This window comes from Epinephelus fuscoguttatus, linkage group LG13 (assembly GCF_011397635.1).
Source record: "Epinephelus fuscoguttatus linkage group LG13, E.fuscoguttatus.final_Chr_v1".
NCBI classification, from domain to species: domain Eukaryota; kingdom Metazoa; phylum Chordata; class Actinopteri; order Perciformes; family Serranidae; genus Epinephelus; species Epinephelus fuscoguttatus.
The window spans coordinates 22441585-22456036 of record NC_064764.1 but is presented as its reverse complement, the minus strand read 5'-3'; the positions used below and the strand labels follow the sequence as shown (position 1 = coordinate 22456036).

Genomic DNA, 14452 nt, shown 5'->3' with positions numbered 1-14452 from the left:
TTGGGCCTAAGTAGCTAGCTAACCTTTAACTGTGAGGGCTGTACATATGACAAAAACGCTTCTAACTTAACTAAAGTACTTGCTATAAAATGCATGACTCTTCGTGTGTGCTGGACTTTCAAGTGACCCAAAATGTGTCATAAGAAATTTCTTGTGGCAACACATCAACTCCTCTGAAGAATACACAGATTGAGCTAATATCAAGTCAAGTCAAGACAAACATGATGGGCAAAGTAAATTTTGAGTGTGTGTGTGTGTGTGTGTGTGTGTGTGTGTGTGTGTGTGTGTGTGTGTGTTCACTATAGTGCCATTTTACCATTGACTGATCTGCTCAAAACATTAATATTAAAGGTTTTTGTGGTTATGCAGCATCATAGATGACACATAGCATCGGCCAACATTAAGTCTGATTTGAATCTGACTTTAAAAAATACCTGAATTGACGTTCCCCACATGAGGATGTGTTATAATAAAGTTATTATGAGGCTATCTGATGTTTTGTGTGTGAAAATCTCAAGTCACCACAGTATGCAGACTCGACCTGGAGGACCAGTGGAGTAAGGAACACCGCTTAAAACACTGGATGGTGAGTCATGGTGATGATGTGAAGTTCCCTTTGCACATTTGTCCACGACTCTACAGATCATCGTCCCTATGGCAGACGTGTTAGTCACCATGACCCCTAAACCACAAACAGACAGTACTTTTATTTATTAGTGTAAAAACAGAGTAAATCCTCTCAGAGCTGCTGTGAAACCAAAACCACAGGAACATTAAATCGGCACACTCATTTTCCTGCCGCAATGACAAATATGATTGTGTCTTTTAAATACTGTGCAGCACAGGTGGTAAAATCTGGGTGATAGTTTATTGACCATCCTTGATTTTAATGCTGAAAAAATCAGATTGACAGAAAAATAATAATGAACCGTTTTGATGATTGTTTCGGGTCTTTTATCGTGCAAAATGCCAAACATTCAAAATTTCAAACTTATTAATTTTGAGGATTTTATGCATCTTTGTAGTCAAGCCTTTTTTGGTCTTTGGGCAGTCGGTCTCAGATGTCACCTCGATTTCTATCTTAGCAGAATAAAATAGAACAGCAGAAATACAGCAATAAAAAAGAATAAAGTTGTACGGGAAGCTTATATAATCTTACCTTAATAAGCATTATAAGCAAATACAAAGGTAAACAAGCAAACATAAGAACTTCTCAACATAAATCAAGCAAAAACAAAATCAATAGCAAAAACATAAAACAAAAATGGCTTCTGGAAAATTGTATTGGGCCGTTTTTAATATTTTCTCAACTATACTATTAACTACTTAGTCACATTTTTAAATACTAGATGTTTTTAAATTGCCAATTAATCATGTTAGTTGTATTTTATTTACTGTAAATGCAGCTCAATGCTGTTGTTAACTGTGATTTGACCTGTTAAAATGCTCATACATGCAGTTCAGTGACAGCCCCAGACAAGAACAGTGTTAACTTTATACTCTGTTAACATGTTTTACGCCCTTAAAGAACGCAGACTTTCCATTAATACTGACTAATAGTGGTGGAAACATTAATAAACTTCAGCCTTCAAGCTCCTTAAGAGCTTCAGTCCCCACCAGCGTTCAGGATTTCTCCCCCATGTTTCAATAACAGTAATTACAGCTGCCAGTGTTCTGGATAGAGTGATGGTCAAGTCAAAGAAAACTGATAACACGATTCTGCAGTGATTAACGCTTTAATGAAAATGTACAGTTAACCCGATGAGCACAAAGCAAAGCGTCACCATAACAGATATCCCAATCAACAGTACGGCATCACTCTCCCTGTTAAGAGTGAAGTGTGTGATAAACACAAGCAGCAGTGAGATAACCTCCACCTGCCATTACACTGAAAAAGAAATCTCAACCGTTGATTATTTTGAAACAGTATCATATAATCAGAGTGTGTCCTGGTGCAGGTCGAATGAAGTACATTTCAAAGATGAGCGACACAAAGGTTAATTCCATGTCATTTCGCGTAGAGTATCGCACTTCTGAACAGAAAATGCAGGCCATAACTCTATTGCCACTTCAGTGGCACCTTCAACCATTCCTACTTAACAGTGTAAGGCAGAAAATGAGCCAAAGAGACTGGAGCAGAGCGAGAATGTGCTTTAACAGGATAAAATGATTTACAGGTATGAGATTCCCATTAGAGTGTGCTAATTGTTTCCACACCATTAGTGACAGTTATCTAATGAAGGATATTTAACCAGGCGCTGTAGTATATCACACAGTTCCCTCTTAGTTTGGAAGTGAGAGGCAGTGGACCCCAGAGTCTGTGCCCTTTCCACCTGCGCCACCTCAGCAGCATGCAGATCATCGGGCCATTTCTGCAGGACATCCCGGCAAACGCAAACATTTTTTTTTCTTACAACACTTTAAGCAGATTTTAAAAAAGGCAACACAACTTGTAAAAACACAAGCATAAATTTGCAACTAGAAAAAAAATGGCACACAATTCATTGAAGGCCAATCCATGTCCAAGTGGGCAGTGTAAGAATAATACATTTAAAACAATGTAAAATACAGTACATCATCTAAACAAGCCTATATAAAATGGGTTTTTTTTACATGCTATGGAAATATGTACACTTATTGTCTTAAAACATTTAAGATCCCAGATTAATGTCAACAATTTACAGATATACTATGCAGGATATAGACGTATTGAGCAGTCTCAATCATCACTTATGACCCTGAAAGCATGTGGCGGTGTGTTTTTCTGCAGAGACTTTGCCTTCTCCTCTATTTCCTGTGTTCGGGGCGTTTATAAAAAGGTAGGGACCAGGTGCCAGATCATAAGCAGCAGGCATCCCAGAGACAAAGCGCAGAAAAGACACCACTATAGTGAGGTGAAACGCCAGACAAAAGTGACTGGGGTTTACAAACAGTAACTGACAATCCTGCATCGTATACCTTAACATTGTGACATTTTCTTAAAATATTTTTTGGTCCACCTTAGCTTATGATCAACCAGTCTAATAAAATGGCTCAGCTCTTTATAACGTGCAGGGAAATTGTGTTTGGGAGCAAAAGCAGAACAAGCTTTAGGCTGGAGAAGTCAGTCAACGCTCAAAAAGTGAAATTTCACAAGTGAACAACAATAAGCATTGTGTTAAAATGCTTCAAACGCAATGAACAACATAAGGATTGTGCGAATGTAGAAATGGTCACAGAGAACATCAGTTAGGTCCAGGATCAGCTCCGTCCTCCACTATTCAGTCGCTGCTCTGTTCGAGCTCCTTTTTCAAGCTGTGGTGAAAATAAGAGAAGCTCAGTGTCATAAACAGACGTTTAAGTCTCAAAAGAAAAACAACAAAACACTTAATTTGGAAATGCTCCTGTCACCTTTTCAGGTAGGCGTGCACATTGTCATATCCATGATATTTAGCCAGGTACACCAACACTCCCGTAGCACAGCGACCTTCTCGGGCCCGACAGAAGCTGCAGTTGCAGATCCCTCTGCACGGCGGGCACTGCCACTCCTACAAGGAAAGATGATTAACAGGTTAGTCGGGGACACACAGATGGGATGAAATGTGAATACAATCCTGTACGTTTCGGTGCTCACCGGATCTAGCAGAGCATCTCGGACCTCCTCTCCATAGCGGTTACGGAGACAGGGGCCGCAGAACTGGCCCCTCACCCCGACACACTCTGGATTGCGGCAGTTGGTTTTGGTGTCGATTGTTTTCTGGCGGCACTGGTGGCAAGTGGATCCCTGAAAATAAAACAACAATGGTTATGCTCAGGCGAAGAAGAATAAGGAAATGTTCAAATGTTCTCACAGTGGATGTGGCACCTACAGTGGAGCTGTTGTAGACTTTCTCCCGCACGTTGGTGCAGATGCGGTCCAGCTCTATCTCCGTGATCTCCTCCACAGGCCGCACTATGTGAGGGATGGCCTTCATGCCACTGAAGGTACGGCGACGGGGCTGCGCAGGAAATAAATGCAGTTAATGCCTGAACTGTACATCACGAGAATATAATGCAAAGTAAAATAGGAACACGCAGACTGCTTGTGATATCACTTACTGGCTCATCGTCCTCCTCATAGTAGCGGCTTTTGCGAACCAGGCTGAACTTGTCCTCGGGCTCCTCCTCTGGAGGTGGGCTGGGGGGTCCGTCCACCAGTGAGCGGGAGCGCGTGTGAGGTCGAGACAAACGCTCCGGGTTTCTTCTAAGAGATCCTGGAGTTCCCATGGAGCGCCGAGGTGGCTGTCGAGGCTGAAGAAATGCAAATAGTTTTAATACAGGGCACTGATAATAGAGCTGCAACGATAAGTCAAGTTAATCGCCAACTATCTTCATAATTGATTAATCGTTTTATTGAGTTTTCGAGCCAAAATGTCAGACATTTGCTGGTTCAAGCTTCTTAAATGTAACAATGGGCTGCTTTTCTTTGTCATTTATGAAAGTTAATGATGTACGGTGTATTAAAAGTATGATAGTCTTTGAGTTTTGGACTGTTGTTGAACAAAAGAAGCAATTTAAAGATGTCATTTTGAGGTCTGGGAAACTGCAATGAACATTTTTTCACACATTTTGACGTTTAAAACAAAACAATCCATCGTGAAAATGATTGGCACATTAGTTGATAATGAAAATAGATGTTAGTAGCAGCCCTACTGGTGCAGCGACACGTGCTACGACAGATTCAGATAATTACCGTAGTGGATGTGGACATGGCCATCCGTCTCGGAAAGAGTCCAGGCACTTTGTTCAGCTCTGCCATGAGCTTTGCAAGCTGAAAGAGTAAGTCATGAATGAATGAGTTGATAGGACACAATAAAAATAGAGGCTGTTCTGGTCAAAGTTCAGCTCTTAGCACCAAATGTTGTGAGTAATAATGTGAGATAAAAGTACCATTTCTTTGTTCTCCTTAATGTTCAAGGCTCTCTTGCTCATGAAGTTCTCCTCCTCCTCTTCGTCAGAGTCAGAGCCCTTCACTTTAGTTTGAGGGAGTGGTTCGGATGCAGGCCTCTTCTTGCCCGTCTTCTTGGTGGGGAACGTCATGGCAACTTTCAGGACGGCAGACTTGCGGCCACGTTTTGGAGAGTCAGAGTTCACTTTCTGAAACAGAAATACAGTTAATGATTAGAGATAACTTCTCTAGCGCCTGATATAATTCTGAAATACGTTGCAACTGTATTTGTGCTAAAAACTCACCATTTCTTTCATCTGACGGTTGATGACGCTCTCCTCAAACCCGCTGCATGTATCATCCTCCGATGACGCCAGAAACACCTTCCGCTTCTCCAGCGTCCTCCTCGTCTGTCTTAAGCCGCTCCTCTGAAACACAGACACAATCAGACGGAGTTGCAAAGACACCCACACATTCAACACCATTTGATAGGAATAGGAGGACTTTCAGAGATTTCAATCGTTACCGTGTTCGCAAAGCCTCCATCAGAGCCAAAGCTATCACAGCTGTCGTCAGAGGATGAAGAGGACGACTCCATCGGGACCAGAGGGACGCTGCGGAAGCTCCTCAGACTCATCCTAGTGGACGGAAGCTGGGCTGCCAGTGTCTGTGAATGAGAACAGGTACGTTTAGAAGACACAAGTCTTTTTATAACCAGCTGTAAAAGTGCACAGGAGTGTCTGTGTCTGTAAAGTTTATCACACTTCACTGTTGGCTCTTCACCTGAGTATACCGGCCTTAGAGAATGATATCATTAACCTTTGAACTGTGCAAACACCCGAGGCTGTGTTACAAATACAGGCACCAACTGCTGAATCAATATTTAAAAAGTTAATAGTCTGATTTCTTTATGTGACCATGCTTCGGATGGGTTACGATGGGGGAACAAATAAGGATTATTTTTGTTATGAATTAGTTTCTCAATAATCATTTGGTGTGTAAAGAGCCAGAAAACCTAAATAAACATGTTTCCATTGGTTGTTTTGTTCAAAACCCAACAAGAGTATAGTTTAACACGGCTATTATAATATTTTAAACCAGCAAAAAATGATGTTGAAAAAGCTAAATTCATTTTTACATAAACAATAACTTAAATAATCAGTTAAAGTGTTATTATTGATTATTTTTATCAGTGGACTTGCATTAGAAATTCACTGACTAAGACAAAAGCTTCAGGTCTTTATGTGACACACCCCTGTTGGCACACTTAACCAAAAACAATGTAACTTAAGAAACTTTAAAATGATTCATGCATATTTCAGTTTAACAAACATGGATTTCAGTCACTGCAACTTAAAACTAACATTACAGTTTTTAACTTTTGCACATTCATTAAAGTGACTAAAGGAGGGTGGTGCAACATTATTTTAACTAAATAGCTTATCTCACCAAATTTTATAACTTAAAACCCTTAATTTGACCATGTTTGGAGACAGTAAAGTTAAACTTTAAACATTAAATAACTAGTGTTAACCCTTGGAGGAAACGTGGGGTTTAAATGGTGACCTATTTGTAATAACGTGGTCCTGACAGGATCATAAGATAACACTGGACAGTATTTGTGACGGTGGTAAAAGTTAAGAAAATGTTTTCTTACCTTGGAGCGGGTGGAGGGCATTTTTCTTGTGATAATAGCAGCACACACAGAGAGACACACAAACTCTCAGCGCTGCAGCTCTGCAGTGAACAATGTGAGTCCCGCCGCTGCAGTCTGTTCACACTCTGTTCATTTCCCGCGCCACCGGAAGGTCCTGGAAGATGTATAGAATGTAGTCACGCAGTTTAACAAATTTATAATTTTTTTTGTGAGACAAAAAGGGCCAAATTCATAACCAAAATTCGTTAGTATGATTGTGAAATATGTTCAATCGTTTTGTAAGTAATCAAATGTTACAAACTTATAATTTTTGACGCATGTTGGGAATGAGAGCTTCCATGTTCTTTGCTTTGGCGCGAATTTTTTATTTGAGAATTTGCATGCAAGGCGGGTAAAATGTTGAGCAACTCTGCAGCTATGAAATAGGTCACGTTTTAAAGAGCTATTTAGTTTCCAGACTTAAATTCAGCTGTCAACTTTCACATTACAGCAGACAGCATTAATGAAATATATCAAACTTTGTCCAGACTTCATAAAATATGAATGTTTCAGTCAAACTTTATGTGGGTTACAGGTCATAAAGAAATACAAGGAGGGAGATTTATTGTCAAAGGAAACAGGTAGATGTGAGGATTTATTTTAATAAAGCTGAATAAAAGGGGCTGATGATAAAAGGTGGCACTAACGGCTGGTAACAAAAATGAGAAAGACAAAAACAGGGTGAGACAAACAGGAAGTGGGTATGAAGCATGAAGAAGGAGGCAGGGGTGGGGCACACCACCAGAGCTATGAAACTTTGCACTTCTGGGTTTTTAAAATGTACATGTCCTTACACTATATCCTATATCTTCTAATATATTGTGCTGTGTTAATATGCTGTTTTTCTAGGCTACATTATACTATGTCTATTATATTAATTAAAACACTAAGTGTCCTTAATCACATCATCACTCTGGTGTATGCTGTTTATATATGCCTTACCTTGCTGATTTTGCTGCTACTAATCACATCCCACCACCGTCACATTTAATTACTTTAATTACTCTTGTATAGTTTAATTTTTTACTTCTATTCTCATATTTTTATTATTTATTTCTTACTCTCTGTATTTATCTGTACTTGTTCCCGTTCTCGTGCTGCTGCAAATACTGAATTTCCCCACTGTGGATCAATAAAGGCCTGTTATTTAATATGACCACTGTCAAACAATAGGAACAGAATCATGTTCTCTGTGTGAAACTGTTGTGTTTGGCTATCTAGCCATCTATCTATCTATCTATCTATCTATCTATCCACCTAAAAATACTCCATAGATAGAGACAGACTTAAAAGGCAACTCAGAGTGTATGGATTTGAAGAAATAAATATATCATCATGGATAAGGGTGTTTATAACTGTTTATTAGTTCACTTGAGAAAAACCAGGCTGATAAATAAATTGTAATCTGCTATTTAAAAGAAGGAAGAAAGTGATGAACAGGGACTGAATTGTCCATTTTAATAATACTTATAAATCATTTATATTAACCTGACAGGAGCCAGTTTTTAAAAAATAAAACCTTATGTTCATACATATATACATCGAAGGCATCAGTGTGATTCTCTTACAACAATCAGTTCATCTTTCAGCATGTAAGCAGACATAATTCAAATGTAAAACCTTCAGCGCGTGACATGTTAAGAAGCCGTCAGTTCATGTGTGGCCCATATTAGCTTCTTCCACCGCCGCCTCGCCCTCCCCTGCCCCCTCTCCTCGGCCGACCTCTGACTTGTTTATTGTCCTGACGTGGTAATCTTTTCTGTCGCTCCACTTTGATCCACCCTCCGTCGCTGGTTTTGCCCCCCTCTTTTTCCTCGCCGGAGTTTTCTGTCACAGACAATATACCTGGTATCATGGAGGGGCGGTTCTGTGGTGTGACACTGTAACTGTTGGACCGTGGCCTCCCTGGCTGTCGTGAGGTTTTGCTAGTTTTATTATGAATATAGTTACCTCTAGTATTGGTCCATGCGTGCCCCCTACCCTGCCCCGCTCCCACAGTTAATGTGTTGCCAAAGTAGCGGTTTCTGCGTTGGTCGTGCACTGCTCCGGCGCTGAGTGGGCGATCTCGTTCCCTCTCTGAGGCGCTCTCTGACGTAGTGCTGGAAGGGCTGCTGCCCTTTGACCCAAGATTGAGTGGGGAGAGTTTGGCCGACAGGCTGGCGATTGGCGAGGAGCTGCGTGAGTCAATCCAAGAAGATCCATGGACACGGTTTGGAGAGCGACGCACAGCTGCAGCATAAGAAGACTCCTGGCTCTCGTGTGCAGACAGGAACTGAGGCAGAGTGCGGGCCTCAGAGCTAGTGAAGGAAGTCAGAGGTGCAGTCGTCTGCAGGGATTTCTGGGTCATCACCTGCCTCTGCCTTACGTTGTACATCCATGTGGGATCAATGTCTAAAAAAGAAGGACATGCATCAATAAAAACAGGAGAACATCTGTGTGTAATACTGTTAAATACATATTGTGATATATTAAATTGAGGAAATTCAACAGCAACAATCTTTATTTGTCCAACAATGAAAACTGCTGCTTTGACACTCACTATGAATAAAACAATTACCAGAGTAAGCCTTGTCCGTGGGGTGCCAGTCAATGTAAGATGGTGTTGTTTCGATGACCAGCTCCACGTTCTTTATCTCATCTTGTCCACCACTGTGACTCCACCTCACTGGACAGCTGTATCTGGTAGACTTTGGTGACTTGACATCATTCTGAAGTGTGAAGTCAAAAGAAAAGGAAAATTGGAAAAGGAAATAAGTGTCAAAAATATGTATACTTGTTGCACAGGTTTTTTGTGATTGATGAATGTTTTAATTTCAAATTTCAAATGGCTGATTTATTTGCTTTGTTTTGTGAGGTGCCTCTGAAATGACTCACCTCATAATTGACTGTGTAGTCCACCTTCTGGTTCGGCTGTATCCCAACGATCCACTTGTCCATCACAAATGGTGGCTGCATTGCAATGACATTAATTTATGAAGTAATAAATCTGACTACAGCAACCACAAGACTACAATCCTACAGGTAAAATGCAGCCAGTTAAGTCAGCAACAAAGACAATATTTAGCACTGATTAAAACATGAGTGCTTGTGTGTGTTTCTGACGACACCTTAGTCATCCGCAGGGTTTCCACATCCTTTCTGTTGGTGTTAAAGATGACATCTTTGATGTAAGTTACTGCGACGTCATCTCCGTCAAGTTCCATGTACATTTTCCATTTGCAGTCCTTGAAAGACAGAAAAATGGTGAGATAGTGTTCGTCTGGTCTGGTGCACTCAGAAACACTTGATTGTAGGGAAAAGTTTGTAATTGCAGTATTCTGTGTGGAGAACTTGGTTACTCGTGTATATAAACCAACAGCACAACCTAGAGGTGGTTTGATGGTAGTGGTGAGTTACTGGCCACAAAGCCTCACATTGTGGGGGAGGACAGAAATTATAACACAAAAATATTATAAATAAATTGCAAGGGGACTAAAAATGAGAAATTATATCGAATGCACCTTATTTAGGAAACTAATCTGAGTGGAAACCAGAGCTACACTGATGTCTCTACGCTGCAGAGGGAATTGTCACATTGATAAAATTACTGAATCAGAGAGATATAAACAAATAACAACAGTAAAAGCAAAGACTTTTATGCAGACATTGTAAATTCTAGTCAAACATTTGATAGTATTATTCTCAGTAGGATCCAGGATTAGTTTCTTCAGTCGATTTTAGGTGATAAGGGTGAAGGTTTTTCCTCATGAGTTGCTGCATGCGGCACACATCAAATCCTCACTAGGAGGCACAAATCTCAATTCCCCAGCCCTCTTCTCCTGCATACTGAATGCTGACGAAGCAGTAATGATTCTGCCAATCCCCAAAAGCCGGCCACGAAGCCACAGGTCACCGCTTAACCACACTGGGTTCATGGCACAGGCCAATCCATTGTGTAGTGATCACAGAGAAAGACATCAGAGGAGTGGCACTAACACACTCGTCTGAGGAGCCTTCGCCCTCTCCTGCATCGTCCCCAGGGGCTGGAAACGGCTCAAAGGGGAAGCTTCAGCAAGCCTCTGGCTCAGAAACACACCAGTGGCCCCGCGCTGGCCTGGTGTCGGCACTGGACGGTCGCACCGGGGCTCCCAGGTCCATGCTAGTCTAATCACTCCAGCAGAAACAATGTCTGGTAATGATGCCTAGGACCCGAGTGCGTCTAATGACAACTCATACATAATTCAGCACCTTTCACTTGGCTGCACGGTGATATCCTCATTAGTAGGGGACCCTCAGTGGCTGTCAGATGGTGGCCGCACAATCGCAGGCCCTCATTTTGTCTTTGAGAAGTGCAGCTGCTTCCATGACATCGCCAGCAAAGAGGGGCGAAGAAAAAAAATGCAGTGCGGGTTTGTTTTATTTAGTGCAAAAAACCTTCCAGTTTGTAAAAACAAGGCTGACACGGAACCTGACACCAGGCAGGGGAAAATAATTAGCTCTCATTTTCTCAGCCTCCTGTTTCCTTCTCCCTGCTGTGTTTTCTACCCACTAAACCACCACATGTCAGAAGAAATGGGAGGCAATTAGCAGGCTCGTTTCAGCCCTGCCGAACACACTGAAAGAGGACTATTTATGATGGGACAATGAACAGCTGAAAGATTAAATAACGTTTGCCTTTTAAAAAGAAAATGACTTCTGGCTAAATGGGCTATTTTTGATTAAATTCAAACAGCAAGTGAAGAGCCACCCTTTCTCCACAGTTTGAGACCCTAACAAAGGGCTGCGAGCAAGTCGAGGTGGATGTGGTACATGGCTGAGAATGAAATGTTTATTTGTCTGGTTTTATGCATGTCTAGTGATGCCTTCAATGGTCAGTGTAATGTAACAGCCGTCATCATGAATTCTCAGAACAAACAGCTTCAGTACAAGGAGGCTGATTCAATCAGGCAAAACATGATTCTGTACATCTATATACAAAGGAACAATTATTACCAGACTTATTCAAGATGTCAACAATTAAATGTCCAGTGTGTAGGAATAAAGGACATATATTGGCAGAATTAGTACACACATTCATAACTATGTTTTCACTAGTTTATAATCACTTGAAAATAAGTTGTGTTTTCATTACCTTACAATGAGATGTTTATATCTACATATGGAGTGGGTCCTCTACCAAGGGGTTTGCCATGTTATTTCTACAGTAGCCCAGAATAGACAAACCAAATGCTGGCTCCACATAGGACCATGCGTGTTTTTGCATCAGCCACCGTAGTGCTCCTACATGCTTGGCACACAGTTTAAGTTCTGCAGCCTCACCTCTACATTTAGAGTCCCACAGGCTCGACTGAACAGGTTGAGGAACTCGTTGGCAACCGTTTACATCTGAGTGTGGCTTCTAAGTAGCATCAGTGTACCTGCGACAAAAACTGAATGTAATAGGACTGATTAATTTGTTGCAATGCATCTACTTTTAGTAATGTCTGATGTGATATGTAGCGTTTGTAGTATGATTTGTTGTTTTGTATTTTTAGATTTATGTGTATTTATGTGAAACGGTTGACATCCTGGGACGCAAAACAAATTTCAGATGTTTTTCTGATAAAAAAAGTGAAATTTTAATCCTTAATCCTCTTTATCCTACACACTAGACCCTGGGTCTTCAGCAGGAGGTCCACGATCTCTAGGGGGTCCTCAGAGTTTTTACAGGGGGGCCGCCAAATTATTGTTTGATAGTTTAATTTAAGCCTTAATTTAAGTTTTGATTTAGTATAAAAAAATGTAAATAGGTATGAAAATACACATGGACACGAATCAAACACGTTAGCAAAGATAAATCAGCCTATTTATTTAAAAAACAAAAACAAAAAAACCCATTTAATTTACAGTTCACAGCACGGCAGGCTAACTGTTACCCATGAATCCTTGTGTTAGCTAATGCTAAATCACAGCGCGGCATGGTGAGGTGAACTCGTTAGTGTTACGTACTCCTGCAACATATTGGCCAATTAGCTGTATTATTATGCCAAGTGTATGGACATTCTCATGAGCCATTATGGATCTTTTTGTAACTTTTCAAGCAGGACAATCTGACAGACACTGGCAAAAGTGCAGAGGAGGAGGCTAACGCACCTAGCCATGCTACAACTGCTGCTGACTTAGCAGCTACAGGAAAGCACAAAGACAGAGAACTAAAAAATGTTCGGAGAAGTGTCTCAAGTGCAACTCAGTTTTGGGTAGGGGGTCCCTGCTCCATCTCTCTTTCAGCTAAGGAGTCCTTGGCCTGAAAAACGTTGAAGACCCTTACACTGGACCTTCAGTTATCAAAGTACATTAATCAATTTGTCATTGTCCATTTTTTTGGGTTGCATCTCACAGAACAAATGGTGTACAACATCTAAAGCACACAATGCATAATGTTGATACAGTCGGTGTGTGTGAGTGTGTACTTTACTTAACTACAAACTTACAGATTCCCCAGTTCCTGCTTTCCAGTGGTACCCAAACACCAACTCCAGATTTACAGTTTTACTCTTCTCCACCTCCTTTTCCAGCTCATCCTGAGAAGAAAAGGGAGTATTAGCACCAAATATGCACAGAAATAAAAAAACAACTCTTCCCTGATGATAAAAAAGAAACTTAAATACCTTCAGCAGCGGTGGGAAGTGGACTAAACCGAGATAATCATTCGTTAGCTTTTCAATTTCACCCTGCAAGACAGAAAATGTGAGATTTACTGTAAGTCCAAGTATCAACTAGAAAAGCACTCGGAGAGCGCAGACCTCCACCAAGCAGCTCGGATTTCCCGCCATTTTATTATTTTATTCACTTCACTTCAACTGATCATCACCAAAATTTTATCATCTGTTCTTTGTCCCATTATCAACCTTTCCTGATAATTTCATCAAAATCCGTTCAAAACTTTTTGAGTTATTTTGCAGACAAACAAACAGACAAACAGACCAATGCCGGCGAAAACATAACCTCCTTGGCAGAGGTGATAAGCATAGATTTCATCCTGTAAATTATGTACGGATTAAAATAAATAAGACAGTTGTGGTTAATGGATGCCTTGCCTTGAGGTGCATGACGTGACCTTTGGACTTGACCCCCATGTCCCGCATGTCGTTTTCTGTGAGCAGTAGCAACCTCTTTCCTGTGATGTGATTTTCTTTAAACAGGTCAGCATACAGCTGCATCCCACATGTGCCCTCCCCTGAGACAGAGAAGGATACGCCCAGTTTTTAAACAGCAGATCACAAATAAAGAGGCTGAAGATGCAAGAGTCGAGGAGTAAAGATACAGTAATTTAACCAACCTGCGCCAAATATTTGCTGCATCCAGAAATACTAAAGGAATAAAATGGTGATGAATTAGTTTTAATTGAATGTGAAAATCTAAATTAATATATTCATTGTGAGGTAAATACAGTGATACTGACCACGTGCTCCTCTGTCCATGTATAGATGTCAAGAGTTGGCAGCAACTGCACAAAGACAAAAGACAAATAGAAGTAACAGCAACAGAATATAGATGGATACAGACAGTATGAAACATGTGTGTGTTCAGATTTTATAGTAAAAATTACAGGACTTAAGTAAATGTTATTAAAATGGAAAATAGCCATGTTTTCCGTGTCTGCAAAGCCATTACTTTTCCGGTTATTGTGCTGTGCGATTAAGACGACTTGCCTCTAATGGTCTATATCAAACCGAAATGTCCATCTGACTGATCTAACGTGATCTGTTTGAATGATAAATCATTTATTGCTCATTAAATGTAATCAGGCAGAAACTTGCCAGCCAAAATAAAGATTTCATCATTGTGATCATGAGACTGGTGTGTAATGACAGAAATAATGCAATGGAAAA

The 14452-nt window shown here is 40.7% G+C and overlaps 2 protein-coding genes across 3 annotated transcripts in view; both read right to left on the bottom strand.

The window, feature by feature from the left end:
- Positions 1 to 1726: 1726 nt before the first annotated feature.
- Positions 1727 to 6717, bottom strand: cdca7a (cell division cycle associated 7a). Its single transcript, XM_049593253.1, has 10 exons — positions 6564 to 6717; positions 5433 to 5573; positions 5212 to 5334; positions 4909 to 5115; positions 4712 to 4789; positions 4078 to 4269; positions 3849 to 3977; positions 3614 to 3763; positions 3391 to 3527; positions 1727 to 3294 (listed from the first exon to the last, which is right to left on the bottom strand). The coding sequence occupies exons 1-10, from the start codon at positions 6582 to 6584 to the stop codon at positions 3261 to 3263; spliced, it is 1212 nt and encodes a 403-aa protein (XP_049449210.1). The 5' UTR covers positions 6585 to 6717; the 3' UTR covers positions 1727 to 3260.
- A 1230-nt stretch (positions 6718 to 7947) lies between these two features.
- Positions 7948 to 14452, bottom strand: part of map3k20a (mitogen-activated protein kinase kinase kinase 20a) — a 31270-nt gene continuing 24765 nt past the window's right edge. For both annotated transcript variants that reach the window (XM_049593245.1, XM_049593246.1), the window contains exons 12-20: positions 14023 to 14067; positions 13900 to 13930; positions 13658 to 13797; positions 13229 to 13291; positions 13052 to 13141; positions 9710 to 9826; positions 9477 to 9551; positions 9160 to 9310; positions 7948 to 8993 (exon numbers count right to left, since the gene is read on the bottom strand). In XM_049593245.1, the coding sequence (XP_049449202.1) occupies positions 8272 to 8993; positions 9160 to 9310; positions 9477 to 9551; positions 9710 to 9826; positions 13052 to 13141; positions 13229 to 13291; positions 13658 to 13797; positions 13900 to 13930; positions 14023 to 14067 (1434 nt within the window). In that variant the 3' untranslated portion in view covers positions 7948 to 8271. The remainder of the gene's footprint in view (positions 8994 to 9159; positions 9311 to 9476; positions 9552 to 9709; positions 9827 to 13051; positions 13142 to 13228; positions 13292 to 13657; positions 13798 to 13899; positions 13931 to 14022; positions 14068 to 14452) is intronic.